We start from the raw sequence: 19,866 nt of genomic DNA, 5'->3' as shown, positions 1-19,866 counted from the left end.
AATTCTTTTAACTCTTTTCCATTTTCAGGTGCTGTCTGTTTCAATCCGTATGACAATTATTGCTTCGCAAAAACAAGATGTCGATGTAATGAATTATATTTGTCATGACCATGTCTCGTCGAAGAAAATAGCGTTATCATAAAAAAAAAAATAAAATAAACATGGAAAATTATATCTCCCTCCATAGTCGAAGTACTTTGACTCTACTTGAAGTTTCATTGAAAGAATTAACAAACACAAGACCCAAAATTGTGTTGCTTGTTTTCAAACTGCCATTTACTACAAATTTTAAAACTACGTCGTCATTTGACGTTGTAATTCTAAGGCAGTTGATAAGTTAACAAAAAAATGAAGAATGATCAATATTAAAAGTGGAATCCGGAATTAACTATTGCTAGATGACATTTATATTCAATCGGACATTTACAATAGAGTAGTTATGGATTTTGCTTTTCCCATATCCAGAAGAATCAGTTTCTCTACCATTTGCCGAACGTCTTTTCCCTCCAAATTAAGATTACTGCTGTTCCAAAGAGGCTATTATTAACTGCACACCAGACAGTTGTCATATCAATCAGAAAACAAAGAACAAGGAGAAATCTCCTCTGGAAGTGACATTCTTAAAACCATTTTAGCATTAGGAATGCGAAAACAGAGTTCATCTTTTAAATACAAAAATTCACACTACGCACATGGGAAAAGAGCCAATTATTTCCGAAGAAGATTGCAGAGGTTTAAACTAATATACTTGATGGAATATCCGCCTCTCTAAGACACGGACTACTCTGGAATAGAAAATCAAAGTCGATCCGGAAATGTACAAATACAGTGCACTTTATAAAAATGGGATATGAACACGTCATTGCACCTGATCTATTGCCTACATTACGATATAGTGTTATGAGTTCGTGGAACTCACATAATATGCTCCGTTTCAAAAACGGTCCCATCAACAATGATATTAAAATGGACATTGAAAAAAGGCAGCACATTTCATACGTCTATGGAAACATGTGGGATCTAATATCCCAAAAAACCATTCGTTTTTGTTGACGTCAAGGAAAAAGTATAATAGGATATGGAAAGATTGAAAAATCGTCCAAAATATACAAGGGAACTATTTCAACATGGAAACACCTTATCGAATTTTGGTTGACATCGTTGAAACAAACGCGTGCGTTTAATTCATTTCAGATCCACCGGGTGCCATCGTTTCGTCCATAGGTCCGTGATATCGATAGGAGTTTTTCCAAATTTCTGCGTACACCATGGCCGAATGAAATCGATAAAAGATGCACAGCGGAAGAGAAATGCGCTGCACGATGGTCCACGGCAAGAAACCGTAAAAACTCAGCTGGACCGGATTGGCTTCGACCTTTTGCATTTCAAAAGTGTAGACCAGCCACAACGTCAAGTTGGTGATCAACAAGAAAGTGACCGATTGTCTGCCCGGCTTCTCCAAATCCTGCTCGGCTGTGTTGACACTCCGTCTCGACATGTCCGAGATGAAAATCGTCTGTACCGTCACTTCAATGACGGACAACAGGCCGTTGATGAACACTAAAGTGGGCGGTTCTTCCGTTGAACTGCCCAGCGCTCCGGCGATCATTGAAAATGCCGAATAAGTAAAAATGCCCAAGGCAGAAATCCGTAACAAAATGCTGCCCAGCTCTTCCATGTGCTCCGAATGAAAATGAAGATGCCGGGCTCTGTGTACAAAAAAACAAAATAAATATTAATTTAAGACAGACAAGATCATCTGAATTTGTCGTGAAATGATAATTGATAACCTGTAGGCGCCTAACGCCATGGCGAAGATGGAAACGAGAAGCAAAGTGCAATGAGCCGCGTCGCCCAGGATGAGTCCCAGTCGTTTGAATTGCGGCATGGGCACGAAAATGAAGAATAAAACGAGACAGAGGAGCGAAGCCGTCAGGAAAAAGAGGCCGATGAAAAGTCCTTTGGAAGCTCCAACACAATCGACCCTCAATTGACGAGTTTTGCTGTTCCAAATCGATTCTTCTTTTATGCCTCGGTTGTTCTCTTCCGTCTTGTACCTGAAATGTCGAAAATGTTAGTCAAGTTTCAAGCGCTTATCAGCGGATTGAAATACTTTGGGTTGAGTCCGATGTGTTCCCAAATGACGTAGAGAACTGCAGCACCAATGAGCGAATATTCAATGAGGAAAGGGTAGAGGAATGGGGCAGCGTCCATGATGATGTTGCCCAGGAAAATGCGACGGCCACACGAGACATTGCCCGTCAATTCCCACAAACTAATTTCTTTTTTGCTCTTAACGGCCCCAACAGTCGGTGCGGCTGAAGTTGCAGCGCCGATGAGCGCATCGCCCAAAGTTTCATTCACTGTCCATTCGGAACAAATATATATTTTTTTAAAACTGATGCAATTTACTAAGAACATTGTTACCTATATCAAAAATGGCCGAATTTCCTCCTTCAAAACTTTCATCGCTTCCGGCCGCGGCGGCTACAGCCTCGACAATGTGATGTAGGAATGCGTTGGAAACGGATTCATAGCCATCGGCCACCGGTTGGCTTTGCTGCAATTGTTGGCTCTTGGCAAGTTTATCGTAATAATGATAATGACCGTTGATTTCTTTCAACGATTCTCTGACCAACGTCCGGATCCAAACGCAAATGTTGGTGGCAACGCAGTGCATCAATCCAAAACGAGCAATCACTTTGAATTTGTGAATATTGAGCTGAAATATTGGAAATGAATCAATAAATAAATAATGAAATGAACAGTTTAAAATGAACGGTTAACACAATACCCTGGCCGACACGAAGATGAAATACATTTGGAAGAAGACGAAGGCTGCGTGCAGAAGCGGATTGATGCCACGCAGCAAAGCGAAACAAGGCGAATCGGGCGGCACTTCGAGAAAGGCGCCGAATTCCAGCCCGTCATAAATCATAGTGCCCAGCCCGAAAGCCACAGCGCCGGCCCTTAAGAACAGACTTCCATGGCTGTGCTCACTATCGGAGACTTTAGTTTTCCTCGCCTTCCGACCGTTGGCCACGCCACTGGTGTTTGTGACAATGTCGCTGTTACTATTCATCGTGCTGTAGGAGACGATCTCGTTGGGCGAACTTCCTCCGCCCAGGCTGAAGTTCTGCGGCATCCATTGCTTGGTGGCGCTGCTTTTGCGTGACGATGGATGCGGATTCTGGCTGACGCCTTTCGACGAGTCATCCATGTCGACTGGATCTGTTCGACTGAATCTCCTGCGCTCGTTGCTGAATTGATTGAAGAATCGACGTAAAGGCGTCGGTGCAGAGACGATTTCATTCTCGACCGACACGCTGGATTCCGGATTGCGCACAGCGTCGTAATCACTCGTTTCATCTTCGCCGGTGGTCGTCGTCGGATTGGCCATGTTCGACTCCCTCCATCGGCTTAATTTCCTCAGCCGTTTCTTCTCCTCTCGGCGTCTTTTCGATCGCAATAAATAGCCGAACACGTACAGGAAGAACACGATCGATACGGTGTATAAAAAGGCGAAGAAAGTCTGTGAATTTGAAAGAATAAATAGAAATAGAAATTGCCATCAGTCACTCGTTTGTACTACATTTGTACGTGATTGCCACATGAAAAATTTGTAAACGTCACCCTGTGGCGCAAATGTGCTGACAAGGTAACGCCCTTATTAGGTTAGGTACTCACAAATCGCATGCAGACGACTAAATTAAAGCTAAAAATGATATCATTTGAATAAAACACATATACCGTACAGCCTAGAGGAGAAACATTGGCTTTTTTGTCGAATTATGCATTTGGGCTAAATTTAAAAAGTCCAAAAAAGAATGGCATCAACACGTTTGCAATTTCCACGAAATGTTGCTCTCTTTTCAACTCGATTGTGAATGCAACATGCAACTGCATTGCTTGTTGAACTGCTAGTATGCAAATAGAGAGCCAAGCTATTTGGCTATACCCCAGGCTATTGTTTCTTTTGGTCCAACTTTTCGTTTAATTGCGTAATGAACGGGAATAGGTATTTGACTCAAAATAAAAGAGCCCAACCGAGAATTGAGACGGCAACTTTAGGTAAATTTCACCGAACGTACTGGGACAAAAATGGGGAGGAAAAAAAAGACAGAGAATTTAAAACAGATGGTGAACGCTGCAATATTTAAATGATGATGAATTACCCTTCATCCGTGTTGTCCTGGGCGTTTTTGGCTTACAACTCTTTCTTATCAGTTATGTATCTTTAAAGAGTTAATTAATTTCACAACCATTGATATTCAATTATTTAATGATGTGGGCCATGACAGCCCAATGTTTTTCAAATCACTTTTTTTGGTTATTAGCCTTACAAAGAGGCCACGGACATGATTACGTGTCATGAAGCGAGCGGATTTGTACATAGGCCTATAGGCTATACGTACATGTACGCAACAATTCCTGTCATTGGGCTTTCAAGGAGAATGGGTAGCGCCAGTAAACGGGTTTTTTCATTAACCTACATTTGATTAAAGGCTATATAGGATGACGTTTTCTACCAAAAACATTTCAGGGTCTGACCCGACTACTATTGGCAATTGAATGACGACAGCAGAACAAAACTCTTTGATTTTTTCTTTGGAACAAGAAAAAAAAAAGAGAAATTTGTTTTTGCTCTCCTTCATTCAATCCATTTTTCGCAAACTTTGATTCTGCAGCAGGTAGAAATCAAGACAAGAGCCAGTGAAGCGTATCGATATTTGAATGAAACTATTTAGCTCGTCATTAACAACAGCAAAGAAACTGTCACTTTTTCTCCATGACTTTTGATGGTTATTATCCAAGGAAATCAATCAGACCGAGAAAAATTGGACATCAACATCGTTGCGCAGACGTAAATATAGAAGCCGGTTTCTCCCTCTCTCTCATTTTCGTCTGCTGACAGCAATCTTTCAACAGGCTTCAAACAAATACATTATTTTGTGGCGCACAACGAGATGATTTTTGACTCGTTTTTAAATCATATTGTCTAGACCTAGACTTTACAACAGAGGAAACAAACCCGACCTTAATTTCGTGTTGAACACCAAAATTGCTGATTTGACTGCGCAACACTCAATCAAGGTGCCGAAAAAATGGCTGTCCTTTGAGAAGGAAACACGCAATTTGCATGGAAATTTCTACAAGGACCAGAAAATGTCATGGCATTTAACACACACACACACAAAATGGACGCAAAAAATGTGGAGTGCTAGATTTCTCGTCGATGAAGCAGAGAAGGTCAATCAAAACTATCCAATCTAAAAAAAAAAAAAAAAAAGAGAGAATGTGTTTCTTTGGGAGGTCGTATGCCACGAGTAAAAGAATTGAAAAATAAAAGATCAAACGAATAAGGTTTAAGGTTAGCCTAGTTCTCTCTTTTTATTTTTTAACACCTCTATCTCTCGATCAAAGTACGTACAATTTAGAGTGTGTACGTTAGTTACAGGTTGTAAACTAGTCACCTAGGTTGCACACGTCCTTCTGGAGTACATGAAATTGCTCATCAGCCCAAAACATCTTTGCCCGAGATTGTAGCACTTGGGGTAATTAAAAACACCAAAAAAAAAACGTGACCAACTCGTCTGTTCTAGTTTTATAGTCTGTACTCGACGAACATTTGGACGTACTGCTTATCGCAGAGTCTTAATGACTACTGGAAAATGCCTTAAAAGTATTTGCACTTGTTGTTTGCCTTTCCTTTGTTCTGTCACTTTAAGAGCGCGCAGGAGAAAACAAAGAAACTGCAGACGATATTTTGTTCATCTTTAATTACTTGAATAATTTTCTCCTTTTCTCTTCCTCGAGGTAGTCTCTAGTTTTTCGTGGATGTTTGCTCACAAAACTGGTCTCGGCAAATCGAAATCCCTACCTTCCCAGAAAATGGACCATTTGGATGTACCGTTTTCATCGGGTTAACTTAAGTTCGTGGAATCGAACGGAAGGCATCTTTTTTTGAAGCTCATGATCTTTTTTCGAGTGTGTCTGTGCCCCTATTCAAAGGGTGTGGCCGAACTTAACCCGAAAAACGAGCTCTGCACGCTTTCTATAAAAAAAAACTGCCGTTATGACTACACAGCGAAATCTAGAGCACGTGATGAATAGAAGGAAAAAAAAAAACAAACAAAAACAAATGTCTGGCATATCGAAAAAGGAATTTCATGCCCACCCGTTCGCCCCTCTGAAAAGTGAAAGTCTATGTGATAGATGTAGACTAGGCGACATTGAGATTGAGCAAAACTGACCTCGAAGTAAATGAACGAAACGTTGTGAGTGACGACTTCAGACAGGGCAGCCACAATGCAAATGACGACCAGCAGTTGGGCGTAAGTCGAGCTGCCGACGATGAAAAGCGACGTCCTGTAATTACGAAAGAAAACGTAGCAGGAAAATGAAGTGAGAAATCCACGTGCAAACTTTGTTAATTTCGAGCTGATGACAGTGAAAGAAGCGGGTTTTATCAAATGACACATAGATGGCAGTTGACATTATCATTATTCAATTTGTAGCAGACAACACACACACACACACACACACACACAAAAGAACATACCATCCGTCTTTGTGGAAAGGCATGGCGTGCGTTAGCGGTGGTGATGCTCCGTCACTCGTCATGGTCGTGCACGTATATCCCGAACATTGCGAGCCATTCCAACTGGCGTAAATGGGTCCTTTGTTGTTGGCGTTTGCACCACCAACGTTTGGCGCCATGTAAATCTTATTGACTTGCGGGCCAGATATTCGTGAAGTCATTAAAGAATCTTGACTTCTGCCCAGACCGTACAGCAGTTGCCTGGGCGGAGCGGAAGCGGACGATTGCTGCAAATCCATGCGCAGCTGTTGACCTCGACGATCGTTTGCCTGGATCGTATCGATACCGGAAGCCATACTGCCCGACGATTGATTTGGCTGTTCGTAAATTGGTTCTACGTTTTTCTGTTTCGTTTGTTGCTGCTGCTGCTGCTGCTGCTGTTGTTGCTGCTGTTGTTGTGGTTGTTGCTGTTGTATGAACGTTTGCTGCATCGATTGCAACATGGAAAAGATTCGGTTGATTTTACGTTCGGGTCCCGATTTGAGCGAAGACGATGAAGACAAAGTCGATGCCGAAGTGGCTGAATTGTCCGAATCGAACCCAATTAAACTGGAATTATTGGAAATGCGATCCGGATCGATGGGCTTCATCGGCGGCGGCGACGTCGGTTCCGGCGGATGATGGTGGATGATTTTCGGTGATTTCAAAGCAGCTTCGTCCGAACAGACTTGAGTTAACGTCAATTTACGTGACTTTCTGCGGTTGTTTTTAGGTCGATGTGGCGCCGAATGGAATGTGACGTTGCCCCCATTGTAATTGACGTTACCACTCAGATAGCTACTGGTCGCTTGATTCATCAATTGGCCATTATTTGAAAGCACTTCTTCGACAATCATTTCCTGCGGTCGGTTCGCAATCGGAGATGGATTGCCCCGTCGTCCAGCCGATGGCTCTTCGGCCGCCATTTCTGGCTGCAGGTTCGGATAAATGGATGGACTTGACGGTGCCGTTGACGAATAATTGTTGCTAGGAACTACGGTGATGGGCGCCATCGCGGCCGGCAATAATTCTTCGTCCATTTTTCGAATAGTAGTTTGTTGTTTTACTTGTTCTAAATGGAATTTCACAACAACAAAACACTTGATCGTAAAGAGAAAAGGTGGGTGGTCGAATGGACCCGATCAAACCATTCCCGCCACAATAAAAAAACAACAACAAAAAGATAAAAGAAAAACACTGATCACCAAAAAACTCGTGAGAGAAACTCTTTCTTTTTCTTTCTTTCTTCTTCTTCTTCTTCTTCTTCTTCTCACGGACTCGTTAAAAAGGGCGGGTCTGTTTGTTATTCAGCTGTTCCAGTGAATTAAAAGCGTAAAATAAAATGGGACGTTTTCGTTCAACGTCGCGTGCGGCACTAGGGTTGTCTGCACGGCTTCAAAGTTGGCAATGCACTGGACCAATGCCACAACGTTCCGGTCTCTTTTCCATCTTTTCTGCTGACGAAATCAAGTTTGGTTTTTTCTATACTTGTTTTCTTGTTGTTTTTTTTGTTTTTTTTGGTTCGTTTCATATACACAACACTCGATGCCGCTATAGTTCTATAGAATTTTTATGCGTGCGTTTTATTTTTATTCTTGTCCTGTGATACCTTTCCCCTTTTTTTGTTGCGACTTGCCTTTATTTTATTTTTTATTTTTACCTTTAAAAATCGGCACACACGTGTCGAGATTATCACACCCCATATTATTATTGGAGTTTTTTTATTGCAGCTTGATACTGGGCATGGGTGAAACAAAATTATTTGCATAGCGACGTGAATCGTAGTCTTTTTGACGGAATTACCTCGTGGTTACATAATAATTATGGAAATCAAGTTGTACAGATGCACGTCAAACGGATGGCAAGAAACTGCATGCGCATTTTAGAAAACGTTGAGGTCTCGTGAATATGACATCGAAATTTGAAAGCAATCCTTGGATCTAGCTCTTGTTATCGATACTAGGAATTATGCAAGACAAAAAAATATTTAGTTTAAGTCTATTAAAGTAATGACTAGTGTTCCAGTCGTGCAGCCACTATTATGCTAATTCGTGTCTTGTTTCCAATTTTTTACTGGCCAAAGAGATTGCTCATTATTATCGATTGATGCACGGTACTTTGATCGCATATCGCCAAACATTTTTGTCACTGGATCTACGCACAAGGTAATTTTGGCGGTAGTCACGAAATGTGTGCATTCAATAACACACATTAAGCCAATTAGCCTAAATGTGCACATTCATGTCGAGTTCTGCTGGGTGGGGTAAATATTCTTTTGGTCAGACTGCCATGATTGACTTAAATATTAAAATAATTGCTGCACGTTGCCTTACGAAAGAAATACGATCCAATGAAGGCCATAAATGGTTATTTTTCCAAATGAATAATGACTCAACTGGATGGCTGTTGTTCTCTTGAACAGCATGTCCCGACTTCCGCTGCCTTTCACGAACAGCGTCTGCTGAGCTTTACCCAACTCGGACATCAACGCGGGAGTGATTGTACAGGACGACTTAGAACGACCGTCTTGTCCAACACGCACCAAAACCTAAATGTAACAAATCGATATTACTGACCTCAATTCAAAATGCAAGAATGTTGTCTTTCTGTTGGAACGGTGCAAGGCTAAACAAATCCTGATCGACGATGACGTCAACTTTTTCAACAAATTTTACAATGCCGCATATTGTGAGACCCTTTTTTAAATTCATAATTTCTACGGACGCTAGGAAAACATGACTCACAACTAAAAAGCGCATTTTTTTTCCTCTATAAAAGCAATTAACAGTTTACCTATCGCCAATATAGTTTTATCTTCTGTCTGATTTCAGAATTCAGAAGAAAAAATAGATCCGTGTCTTTGAATATCGTCCGACGGTGAACGCAGCTGTATTGCTTTCAGGTTTGTTTTTTTCTTCTTTATGATTCGTATCACCAGGATACAGAAAAATGTTTATTCGTTAGCTGCGTAGTATATAGATGGGCGTTGCCCGTGCCGTTCAGGAATGCGTAAATTCATTTTTCATTTTTCTTCTCGTGTATTATAGCCAACACGATTTCACAAATTCTTGTCCGCCGTGAGTGCTACACTTACCAAACGGGAATATCCGTCGCTTGCAGCCGTAAAATGCGGGACACCTGGAATACATCATCCCCTTAGGGTCGGTCCAAATTAGCCCTGCTCAATAACACCTGTTTATGTATTTTCAGTGTTCTATGAATCACCTGAATACGGTAGATGTGCAAATCAGTTTAATGGCAAATTTGGTCTTGTCTGTAACCTTATATGGCATCTATTGTAGTGAAATAAGAAAGGGCCAGGGTATATGTACGTCACGTAAGTGGTGGTTAAAAAAACAATGGCTGACCGACGAAGAAACACATGTCCATCAGCATTTGACTGATATTTGGCTTGCAAAGTCTAAAAAAAGAATCGCCAGGTGTTAAAAAAAAGAGAAAAGACTGCGGTTGGATTCGAACCCAAAACTTCAAAATTTCACCTTACTTCTACTTTTACCTGTCCTCCTACAAATTTCGACATGTGATTTGCTAATCTATTCAAAAGTAAATTTTTTAAAAATAGTCATCGGTTTAATGGGTTTTGGGTGGGGGTGGTTGACGTTGATCATTTACATATTTTTCTGGCTGTTTTGTTTTTATCTCTTGAATTTTGTTCACCCTGCCTCCCTCTTTGAACTTTTTTGAAATTCATTTGTCCTTGAATCTCTTTACAGTTGAGATTATATTTCGAAATACTGATTTCCCAAAGGAATACTTTGCGAAACATTTAGTTTCCCTACACTTCCCATGACCTTGACGAGGATTTTCTGTTTCTTACCCTGCCTCTTTTTGAAGTATCGTCCACCGAAAAACAATTTTTGGTACACGTGTCAATGGGCTAAACAGTGGCATAAACAAAAATATGGAAATTCTTAATTAACATACGTATGCCAGGTTATAGTTTCATGGCGAACCAATATTGGGAAACCAGTACTTTATGCAAATGCGTAAATTCGTTAAATCGCTGCTTGACAAGCCAAAATATAAAATTCATTTGCATATTCGATGCCGAAATGCAGAACTACTTGAAACGATTCACCTGAAACGTGTCTAATTGTTATTCTCAAACCCAGAAAATATATTTCTAAGCCTAACTTGGAAATGTCATGAAACATGGCCGCAGATATCTAATAAGGATTGTAATACACTTTTTCTGTATGAAACCAAAACTGAAAAGCCAAAAAAACCCGTTTCCATCGACATTCGGCTTCGAACGTGGTCAAGACAACTGTGTATGAAATATTTTCCCACACACTGGTGACACCTTTTCAATTAATTTTTGTCACACGACATAGAAAAAAAGCTACGCCAAAAAACAAAAAAAAATGAAGGTCGAAATACATTTACAATGTCTCAGTCAACAGCTGATCAATGGATTTAATAAACTAGGGTTGTTTTTTTGTTTTTTGGCGGCCATGACCGCACCCACTTTTTTTCCCGTTCTCCTCCCAAGCGACGGGAATTTTGGCTTTTTTCTTTGAATTTCTTTATTTTACCATTTTAATTTCTTTCACGTCGGGTCCTGCTGAGAATTGCAAAAGTGGAAATGACTCGACTGAATTTTTCCATGGAATTGATTAACATCCACGAGAAACGGCTTCATTTTTTTGTGCTCTTCTTACTGGTAGCCAACATATCAAACTCGTTTCGATGCAAATGAAATCTGAATTTTTTAACGGTAATCATTTGCATTATTTTTCCGGGAAACTGTAACCAACAGAATTTGGCTTGTCAATACAGCACGAGCTGTGTGTAGTACCGTTGTGCGGCAACTAATGAATTATCGTCCTTTGATTATGGTCTTATTTGATATTTTTTTCGGTTCTTGTTTCTTTTGAAGAAATCCAGTTTTTTTTCAAAGAAGCGATATAAGGAAATGTTCCTCTTGTTCTCAATACGAAACACGACGAATTATGTTAAGGCTAACAACAACTTTACGGTTTTGAATGTTCGTTTGGTGCCCAAATCACGATTTCAATCAGAAAAACGTTATTTGTTTTGATAAAATAAAACTAATAAATCGATTAAAATATCCAGATTTAGTGCCACAATTTGTTTATGCATGTATTGAAATTTCACTTTAAAAAAAAAACAGTATTATGACGTGCACATGGCAAATAAAATACGAGCAGAATGCAAAAGTTGGGAGATCAATAAAAAAAAAACAAAGGGCAGTCGACGTGGTCCAAATTCACCAAACAAATGAACACGTATGCAAAAGATAAGAGAAAAAGATTCCGTCAAACCAAAACAATTTTTCGTGCTGGATCACGATTTTTCCCTTCGCCCAAACATTCCTGGTTATCAACAAGAATACGCTCTTAAACGAGCAAACAAAAGTCTGGTTTTTAAACTTGAATAAATTTGCAATTAAATTCTTTATTAATACGGGGATCCAGAAAACGGAAACAAGTGGCACCGGCCCTATATAACTACACGAAAATGCAAAACTACGCATTTTCAAAATGTCTGACCACCTGCGATTAATACCTGTTATCGATTATAGCCTCTCAGTTTCATATCTGGTCCGTGCATCATCCACATTGTTCTATTCTCGTTCTCGTCTTGTTTTTTTACCGGACATAAAAAACAGCTTAGAAAGAAAAGAAAACAACAAAAAATGATTACGAGTCCTTGGCGGTTTCTTTCCTCTCTCCCCTGTCGTTTTTATCATTTCTCGACGATTTCTTCATATCTCGCGTGCCAATAGAAATGTTTGAGATTTCGTGACTACTGGCCCATATAACTATGTAGATATAATGATAATCGTTTTTCAAAAGCGCAGTTCCGTCGGTTTTTGAAAAATACCCATCACAAATTCGAGTTATTTGGCAAATCAAAAAATGCCGTCGTGTTTGACGTACGTTGTGCTTGTCGTCTGCTGGTTGTCCATCACCGGTGCCAGTTCTGCAATTCATCCACCGGAATCCGTCCAACGCAGCCCGACCACGGTATGGCAAAACAAGAACTATAGTTATATCATAATATTACATCTGTCACGCATTTAAAACTCGGTACAGGAGACGCTGCTAATGGCCAAGTTTGATGAAATGGATGCAAAACTTCGAGATCAAGAACTCCGATTGCAAAATCATGCCAGTCAGATAGTTTCGCTACGGGAGGAAATCCAGCGACTTGAATCCATTTTGCATAACAATAATTTAAAATCTCAGAATAAAGCCGTTTTCTCTCCGAGGACATGTCAAGAAGCACTTGACAGCGGCCTGCCGGAATTCAGCCAATCTGGCATGTATTGGATTGATCCGGACGGCGTAGGAATCGGCGATGGATCCATTTACGTCTACTGCGATATGACAACAGGTAAGCAAAAGCTTTTGTTACACGTATCGATAAAGTTATTGGTGCAACGTGTGGCTGTCTGGGGCGGGATAGATGTTGATAACAATCAATCACTTTGAAAATAAAAAAACAGAAACAGACAAAAACTTTTAACACACACAGGAATAACGGCCGTGGGGCACGATAGCGAATCAACCATTACCATTCCGAAATGTCCCGATGCCGGCTGCTATTCAAGGCCGATCGTGTATTCGAATTCAACCATCCGGCAGTTGAAAGCGTTGACCGAGATTTCAGCCGAATGTTACCAATCCATTCAAGTAAAAAAGGGCCAAACACTTTTGCTTTAGACTCTTACTACCGTCAGTTCCTCATTACGTGTGTCTCGCCCAGTCTTATTACCTCAACCGGCCCTTTCTCTGTACGCACACATATTCGTCATCCATCATCCTGTCAACGGCACTCTTTTCTAAAATGTTAAGCCCGGCCGCAATGGCGCACAAGCCGCGGTTTTACTCTAATAAAACTGCTACTATTATTTATTTATTTTTTGTCTATACATTTAGGTGAATTGTATAGGAGGACCTTTCACGGTGGAAGACATTGATTATGCCTGGTGGAACGATATCGAGGACAAGCAGCAAAATTTCTGGTCGGGTTCTGATGAGACCGCACACATTTGCCAATGTGCTATAGACGGCAATTGCATCCTGCCCGAGCTGCCATGCAACTGTGATGCCAATGTGGCCGTCCCTCTCTCAGACAACGGTCTGCACGTTATTTAAAACCACCATGTCCAATCGAATAGGTGCAACAAATTTAAACTGTGCACTAAAAAAATGTAGGAGAAATCACCTTGAAGCGAGTGCTGCCTGTGACGCGCCTCAATTTCGGACACACCAGCTACGTAGGAGGCAGCCACACCCTCGGCAAGTTGGAGTGCGTCGGCAAATCGGCGGAGGCCAACGTACCAACCTCGTGTCTGGACCTCTGGCGAACTGGTTATCTTCTAAATGGGCTGTACTCTATACGCAGGGATCAAAAAGTCGTGTTCGTCTACTGCGATTTCTCGTTAGGTCAATTATAAATCAACTCGTTGGTAAAACATTCACCATTTTTACCTTTTTTTTGTTGTTCTCGTTTGTTTGTTCTTACCAGGCCAAGATGTAAGGGAGACTTATGTTGGTTACGTCGACGTCAAATCGCAACCCGTCCAATTTTATGTCCAAAAAACGGCAAATTTTACCGCAACAACTGCCAATGCAGAACTCTCCCCTTTCGAAATGGTGAAACTTAATGAAGGAGGCGCCATGAATGAGCAAACGGGAATATTTAAAGCCCCTAAATCTGGCATCTATGTTTTCGATTTCGCAGCAGTCGATCTGGCCGGTGGCACCGATTTAGTCGTCAACATTCACAAGAATGATGAGCTGGTCGCATCCGGAGGTCCTGTAGGTTCTGCTAATCATGGAACAGTGGCCATTCCGTCCATGTTGCAATTAACTGTCGACGATACCATCAAAATAACTATCTCCACGCTAAACGGAATGCTTTATAGCGACCCTCTGCGCCCAATGACCCATTTCACAGGATTTTTGCTGGAGGAAGACATTTTTGCATGACGAATAACACAAACAAAAGCCAAATAATAACACCCTGTCGTGTATGTTCAGCTTGGCAGTGTATCTAGTTTGAAAGAAAAAAAAATACATGTAGATTAAAGTTTTTTGTCATTCAGACAAACCTACAAAACATGAAGGTCACTCTTGATTGTATCATTCTCGAGGTCTGCAAAATACATTAAACCACTATTCCCTGGTGAATTTTTGCCGGTCTTGACGTTCTAGTTAGCACATTAGTGCTACACAGCCAAAGAGAAAAATCCAAGGGGAATTTAACGGTTCCTAGAAAAACAACGAGAATGGTGGCCATTCTTCGTTTCCATTACGCACTTTCTTTGTAAACTAAACTAGTGGAACACAATTTTTTCTTATCAACAAAAAGAAAGAAGAAAAAAACTCAAAAGCCATGAGAAATTTTACAATTAAAAGAAAAAATAAATACAACCATGTTTGATTTAAAACGGAAACAAATGAATGCCGACGAGCGTGGTGAGGAATTTGTCGTCTGGTAGCGTCACGCTATCGGAGATTTGAGACTGTGGCAGGGGAGTGGCAGCTCCACGTTAAAACTTAAAACGCAGTGATTAGAGAAAGAAAATTACTGGTAACTCACTTAATTTGACTTAATTTTGATTTCTTGCCAATGAACTTTCTGTCGTTTTATTTTTAATCTTGGTTTTAATTTTCAGTCTGCAGAAGGAGCTGGGAAAAGGAAATGCTAAGGTAAATCTACTATACCAGCCCATCAAGCCAGAGATTAGTTGATTGAAGCCGTAGTTATCTTATATTTTGCTTCACTCATAATTTCCTCTTAGTTTTATATAATTGTTTCTTCATTTGCAGGGTTTCAAGTTCATACATTGTTCCTATGACATAATGGGTTGAACGGAAAAGTGTTGGGCATTGGCACATGAACAAATGAAAAAGTCACCACCTGCCAAAGAATGGAACGGTATGTGTTGTGTTATGTAATATAACAGCTAGAGAATAGTGGTTACAAAAGATTTATAACAACTTCTTCCTTTACAAAAGATTTGTAAAGGAGTTTCTGGTTCAATGGGCATTTAGCGTGTAATAACAAAAGATGGCTCAGCGGCAGGTACATTTTCTCTAATGTTGCAAACCAGAGATGCTGATCTGATTAAGATTTATTATTTTTCATTTATTTTTGGAGCTTCCATTTTATCTGGCTATAATGTCTATTTTGCAATCATTTTTAAGATTCAAAATGTATCAGCAATTTTCTCATTCTATTTTCTATATTAGCCTGGTTTGTAATTGCAACAATCCAACATTTAATGTTACCTTTGTAGTCTAAATTCTCATATGAATTTTAAGCTTGAATTTTCTCTTGTAGGGTGTTGAAGTGGGAACGAGCGTCGGGTTAGGAAAATTCTGTGGGGGATAGCTGCTTACCTGGAATTCTACAGATGAAGATTTTATTTTCTTAATGCCATGTTATACTGGATAAAATCTTTAAATCATTAATACCAGTCTATTGTTAGTAGGAACGTATGAAGCCGGAAAATGCCCCCACTTCGACCCGTTATCTGCTAATCCTGGCCTTGGGTATTTCACCAGGGAGCAAGGACTTCGAACTAATCACTTACCCTCCTTAAGCATCTTCTAGATGGAGCTATGCCCATATGGACATCTCTTTGCTTGCTCCATTGTCCAAGAAAACCCTTTAAAAGCTTGAATTTTCAGAGCGTTCCATCAGTTTGCGTTCTGTAGTTGACCGGATGAGATGCACATCAAGCTCATCTGGAAAATTTTAACAGAAGATGAAACTTTTGTTCAAGGATAGTTCTTTTACATTTTATACGCTCAGTTGAATAAATGAAACCAACATCGATGGATTCATTTGTTCAACTACAAGTTGAGATGTAAAAGAATTATGCCAGTTTTTACACATTTTTCTTAGCAATTTTTTAAAAAGAGAATTTCGGGTTGTTTACTTACGGTTGGATACCTGAGATTTTTTAACTTGATGAGCGTTGGAACTCGGAGACCAAAGTCATTACTCGAAAGGAGTTTTAGAACGTCCTTTGATTCATGGTGTTTGGTACAAAAGAAATCTCTGGCTCTGCCTGGAAGAAAATGGGCAGGTAATTTAAGGAATGCTTTAATGAAAACTAGTGAATTGAGTATTTTCTGACATGGTCGGATCTTGAAGTGAAAATGAGTATTAGGAGGAATGCAGTACCTCGATAAAGAGGTTAAGACAGTTACGTTTGGTAGTGCCATACTAGGTGTATAGGCTCAGAGCGGCCTTACAATGAGTCAAGGGGAAACGAGACTTACAGATGTTCTGTGGTCTTACTAAAACTGAAAAAAAAAAATATCCAGAAGGAGATCTCGACATGGTTTAAATTGGGGTTTGGGATTAAATGGGTAGATCTGGGATACATTTTGTACACGCTTATACTATTGAGTGAATATATTTCACGATTGCAATACATTCATCAAATTTCATTGTACAATCGGGCAACGGTTTTATACTGATGGATTCCAGATGATAATCGATTCGTCTCCATGTTGAAAATGTATACGAGCACCGAACCAAAATTAACTAGCTTTGATTCCATTTAAATGGATTGAAAGTTTACTGGACAGTGTTTTTTTTAAAATAATTTGTGATGAAAAATGAGACCAAATCAACATGTTGATGGTTTTAAGAAACAAGAATGGAACACGGTAGTAAATACTGGACCAGTTCTGTTCAGCTGGAACTTTCAAATATTTCTGTATTTTTCAAGAGGTACTTGCAAATGATTCCAAGTACCGAAAGAAACAAAGGCTGAAAGAGGCCATATCACAAGTCAAGGAGAAACGGGGTTTCTCAATGCTCATAACAGGCATACTATGAGTCAAGGAGAAACAGGGCTCACGGATGTTCAAATTTGCGTTCGTAAATTTTAATAGGCGTTCTGTATATAAAGGACGGCGCTTTCTATTTCATCAATTTTTCATTTTAAATTTCGAATGTGGAAGAAATCCTATTAGAAAATTGAAATGTGAATATTAAAATGAAACTGAGTTCCTTTGTGAAATTGTAAATGAAGTATGTTTGAGCGTGAAAACTTCGATACTGCACAGACACGATCTGGTTGCTGCAGTCGTGTGATAAAGACCCTTAGTGGTATAGTATTTCGGAGCTTCAGTGTAGTAACTGAAAGCCTTGATATAAAAAAGTATGCTAATTGCAATGTATTTCGAAGCTCGGTGTAGTAGCTAAAAAATTTATGCAATATAGGGTCTAATGAAAAAAAAAAATTACTTCAGTTTTTTAAGTACCTAAAGAAGCAAAGGCTGAAAGAGAGCCATATCACAAGTCAAGGAGAAACAAGGCTCACGGATGTTTTGGCCTATCTATATTCATAATTTAAGAGAAAATAGGGTTACAACTGCAACAATGCATCCGTTTTGTAAGTCAAGAAGAGGTATCTAAAAAAAAACCCAAAGCTGAAAGAGGCCATATCACAAGTCAAGGAGAAACAGGGTTTTCAATGCTTGTAACAAGCATACTATGAGTCAAGGAGAAACAGGGCTTACGGATGTTTTGAGCTATTTATATTCATAAGTTAAGGAAAAATCGGGTCACAAGTGCAAATCCATTTTGTAAGCCAAGATGAAGCACTTAATGAAACCAAGGCTGAAAGAGGCCATATCACAAGTCAAGGAGAAACAAGGCTCACGTATTTTTGAGCTATCTATATTCATAATTTAAAGGAAAATAGGGTTACAAGTACAACAATGCATCCGTTTTGTAAGTAAAGAAGAGGTTTCTAAAAAAACAAGGCTGAAAGAGGCCATATCACAAGTCAAGGAGAAACATGGTTTCTCTATGCTCTTAACCAGCATATTATGAGTCAAGGAGAAACAGGGCTCACAGATGTTTTGAGTTACTTATATTGATAATTTAAGGGAAAATAGGGTTACAAGTGCAACAATGCATCCGTTTTGTAAGTCAAGAAGAGGTAACTAAAAAAGCCAAGGCTGAAAGAGGCCATATCACAAGTTAAGGAGAAACAGGGTTTCTCCATGCTAATAACAGGCATACTACGAGTCAAGGAGAAACAGGGCTAACGGACGTTCGAATTTATGGTCTAAACAGGCGTTCTGTTTATGAAGTACGGCGCTTGCTATTTTGATCAATCTTTAATTTAATTTTAAAATGTGGGAGGCAGCCTATTAGTAAATTGATGTTAGAGCAAGAAAACTTCGGTACATCATAGACATTTAGTCTGATTGCTGCAGTTGTTTGATGAAGACCCTTAGTGGTATAGTATTTCGGAGCTTCAGTGTAGTAGCTGAAAGCCTTAATTAAAAAAAACTATGCTGATCGTAATGTATTTCGAAGCTTCGGTCGAGGAGAAACAGGGCTCACGGACGTTCGAATTTATGGTCTATACAGGCGTTCTGTTTATGAAGTGCGGCGCTTGCTATTTTGACCAATCTTTAATTTAATTTTAAAATGTGGGAGGCAGCCTATTAGTAAATTGATGTTAGAGCAAGAAAACTTCGGTACATCATAGACATTGAGTCTGATTGCTGCAGTTGTTTGATGAAGACCCTTAGTGGTATAGTATTTCGGAGCTTCAGTGTAGTAGCTGAAAGCCTTAATTTAAAAAAACTATGCTGATCGTTATGTATTTCGAAGGTTCGGCGTAGTGGCCAAAAATGGTAATGGAATAGGGTTCTCATTAAAAACAAAAGATAGCTTTAATTTTTTAAGTGCCTAAAGATACAGGGGCTGAAAGAGGCCATATCACAAGTCAAGAAGAAACAGGGTTTCTCGATGCTTGTAAAAGACATATTATGAAGACCCTTAGTGGTGTAGTATTTCGGAGCTTCAGTGTAGTAGCTGAAAGCCTTGATTAAAAATAGAAGGCTAATTGCAAAGTATTTTGATGGTTTGGTGCAGTAGCCGAAAAAATAGTTTATTGAATAGGCTACAACACAAAATCCTTTTCAGTTATCCAACCGGACTTGTTTGCTGAGCCGCAGGACCCTAATGAGGCATTCACCAGAAAATCATCCTTCATATGCACTCTGGGAAATAATAATGAATAAATTGTTAGCCTAGGCTTACTAAACAAAAACATTATTCTAGCCTACGCTTTACCTTGGAAACACGAAGAATGGCGGAACACTATTCCCAACAGCAAAGACGGCCATGCATAGAGTTACTAATGTGCCTCGTTCCTGCGATGTAAGGGATTCAATTTGTTTTTTCCCTCGCCTGCCAACAATTCTATCTGGAACTTGAACAGTTGTGATTCCAGTTTCATCTACGTTCCA

The 19,866-nt window shown here is 39.8% G+C and overlaps 2 protein-coding genes across 2 annotated transcripts; one reads left to right on the top strand and one right to left on the bottom strand.

The window, feature by feature from the left end:
* Positions 1–384: 384 nt before the first annotated feature.
* LOC116921398 lies at positions 385–8,005 on the bottom strand. The gene is made up of 7 exons (XM_045174918.1): positions 6,563–8,005; positions 6,255–6,369; positions 2,795–3,532; positions 2,428–2,722; positions 2,114–2,363; positions 1,791–2,057; positions 385–1,709 (listed from the first exon to the last, which is right to left on the bottom strand). Exons 1-7 carry the CDS (start codon positions 7,618–7,620, stop codon positions 1,181–1,183), a joined length of 3,252 nt encoding a protein of 1,083 aa, XP_045030853.1. The 5' UTR covers positions 7,621–8,005; the 3' UTR covers positions 385–1,180.
* A 4,380-nt stretch (positions 8,006–12,385) lies between these two features.
* LOC116921404 lies at positions 12,386–14,692 on the top strand. Its single transcript, XM_032927694.2, has 6 exons — positions 12,386–12,591; positions 12,661–12,961; positions 13,103–13,260; positions 13,507–13,708; positions 13,786–14,016; positions 14,099–14,692. The coding sequence occupies exons 1-6, from the start codon at positions 12,484–12,486 to the stop codon at positions 14,560–14,562; spliced, it is 1,464 nt and encodes a 487-aa protein (XP_032783585.2). The 5' UTR covers positions 12,386–12,483; the 3' UTR covers positions 14,563–14,692.
* The last annotated feature ends 5,174 nt before the right edge of the window (positions 14,693–19,866 follow it).

Source organism: Daphnia magna, linkage group LG1, assembly GCF_020631705.1.
Source record: "Daphnia magna isolate NIES linkage group LG1, ASM2063170v1.1, whole genome shotgun sequence".
NCBI lineage: Eukaryota > Metazoa > Arthropoda > Branchiopoda > Diplostraca > Daphniidae > Daphnia > Daphnia magna.
This window is presented reverse-complemented; position numbering and strand designations above follow the sequence as displayed.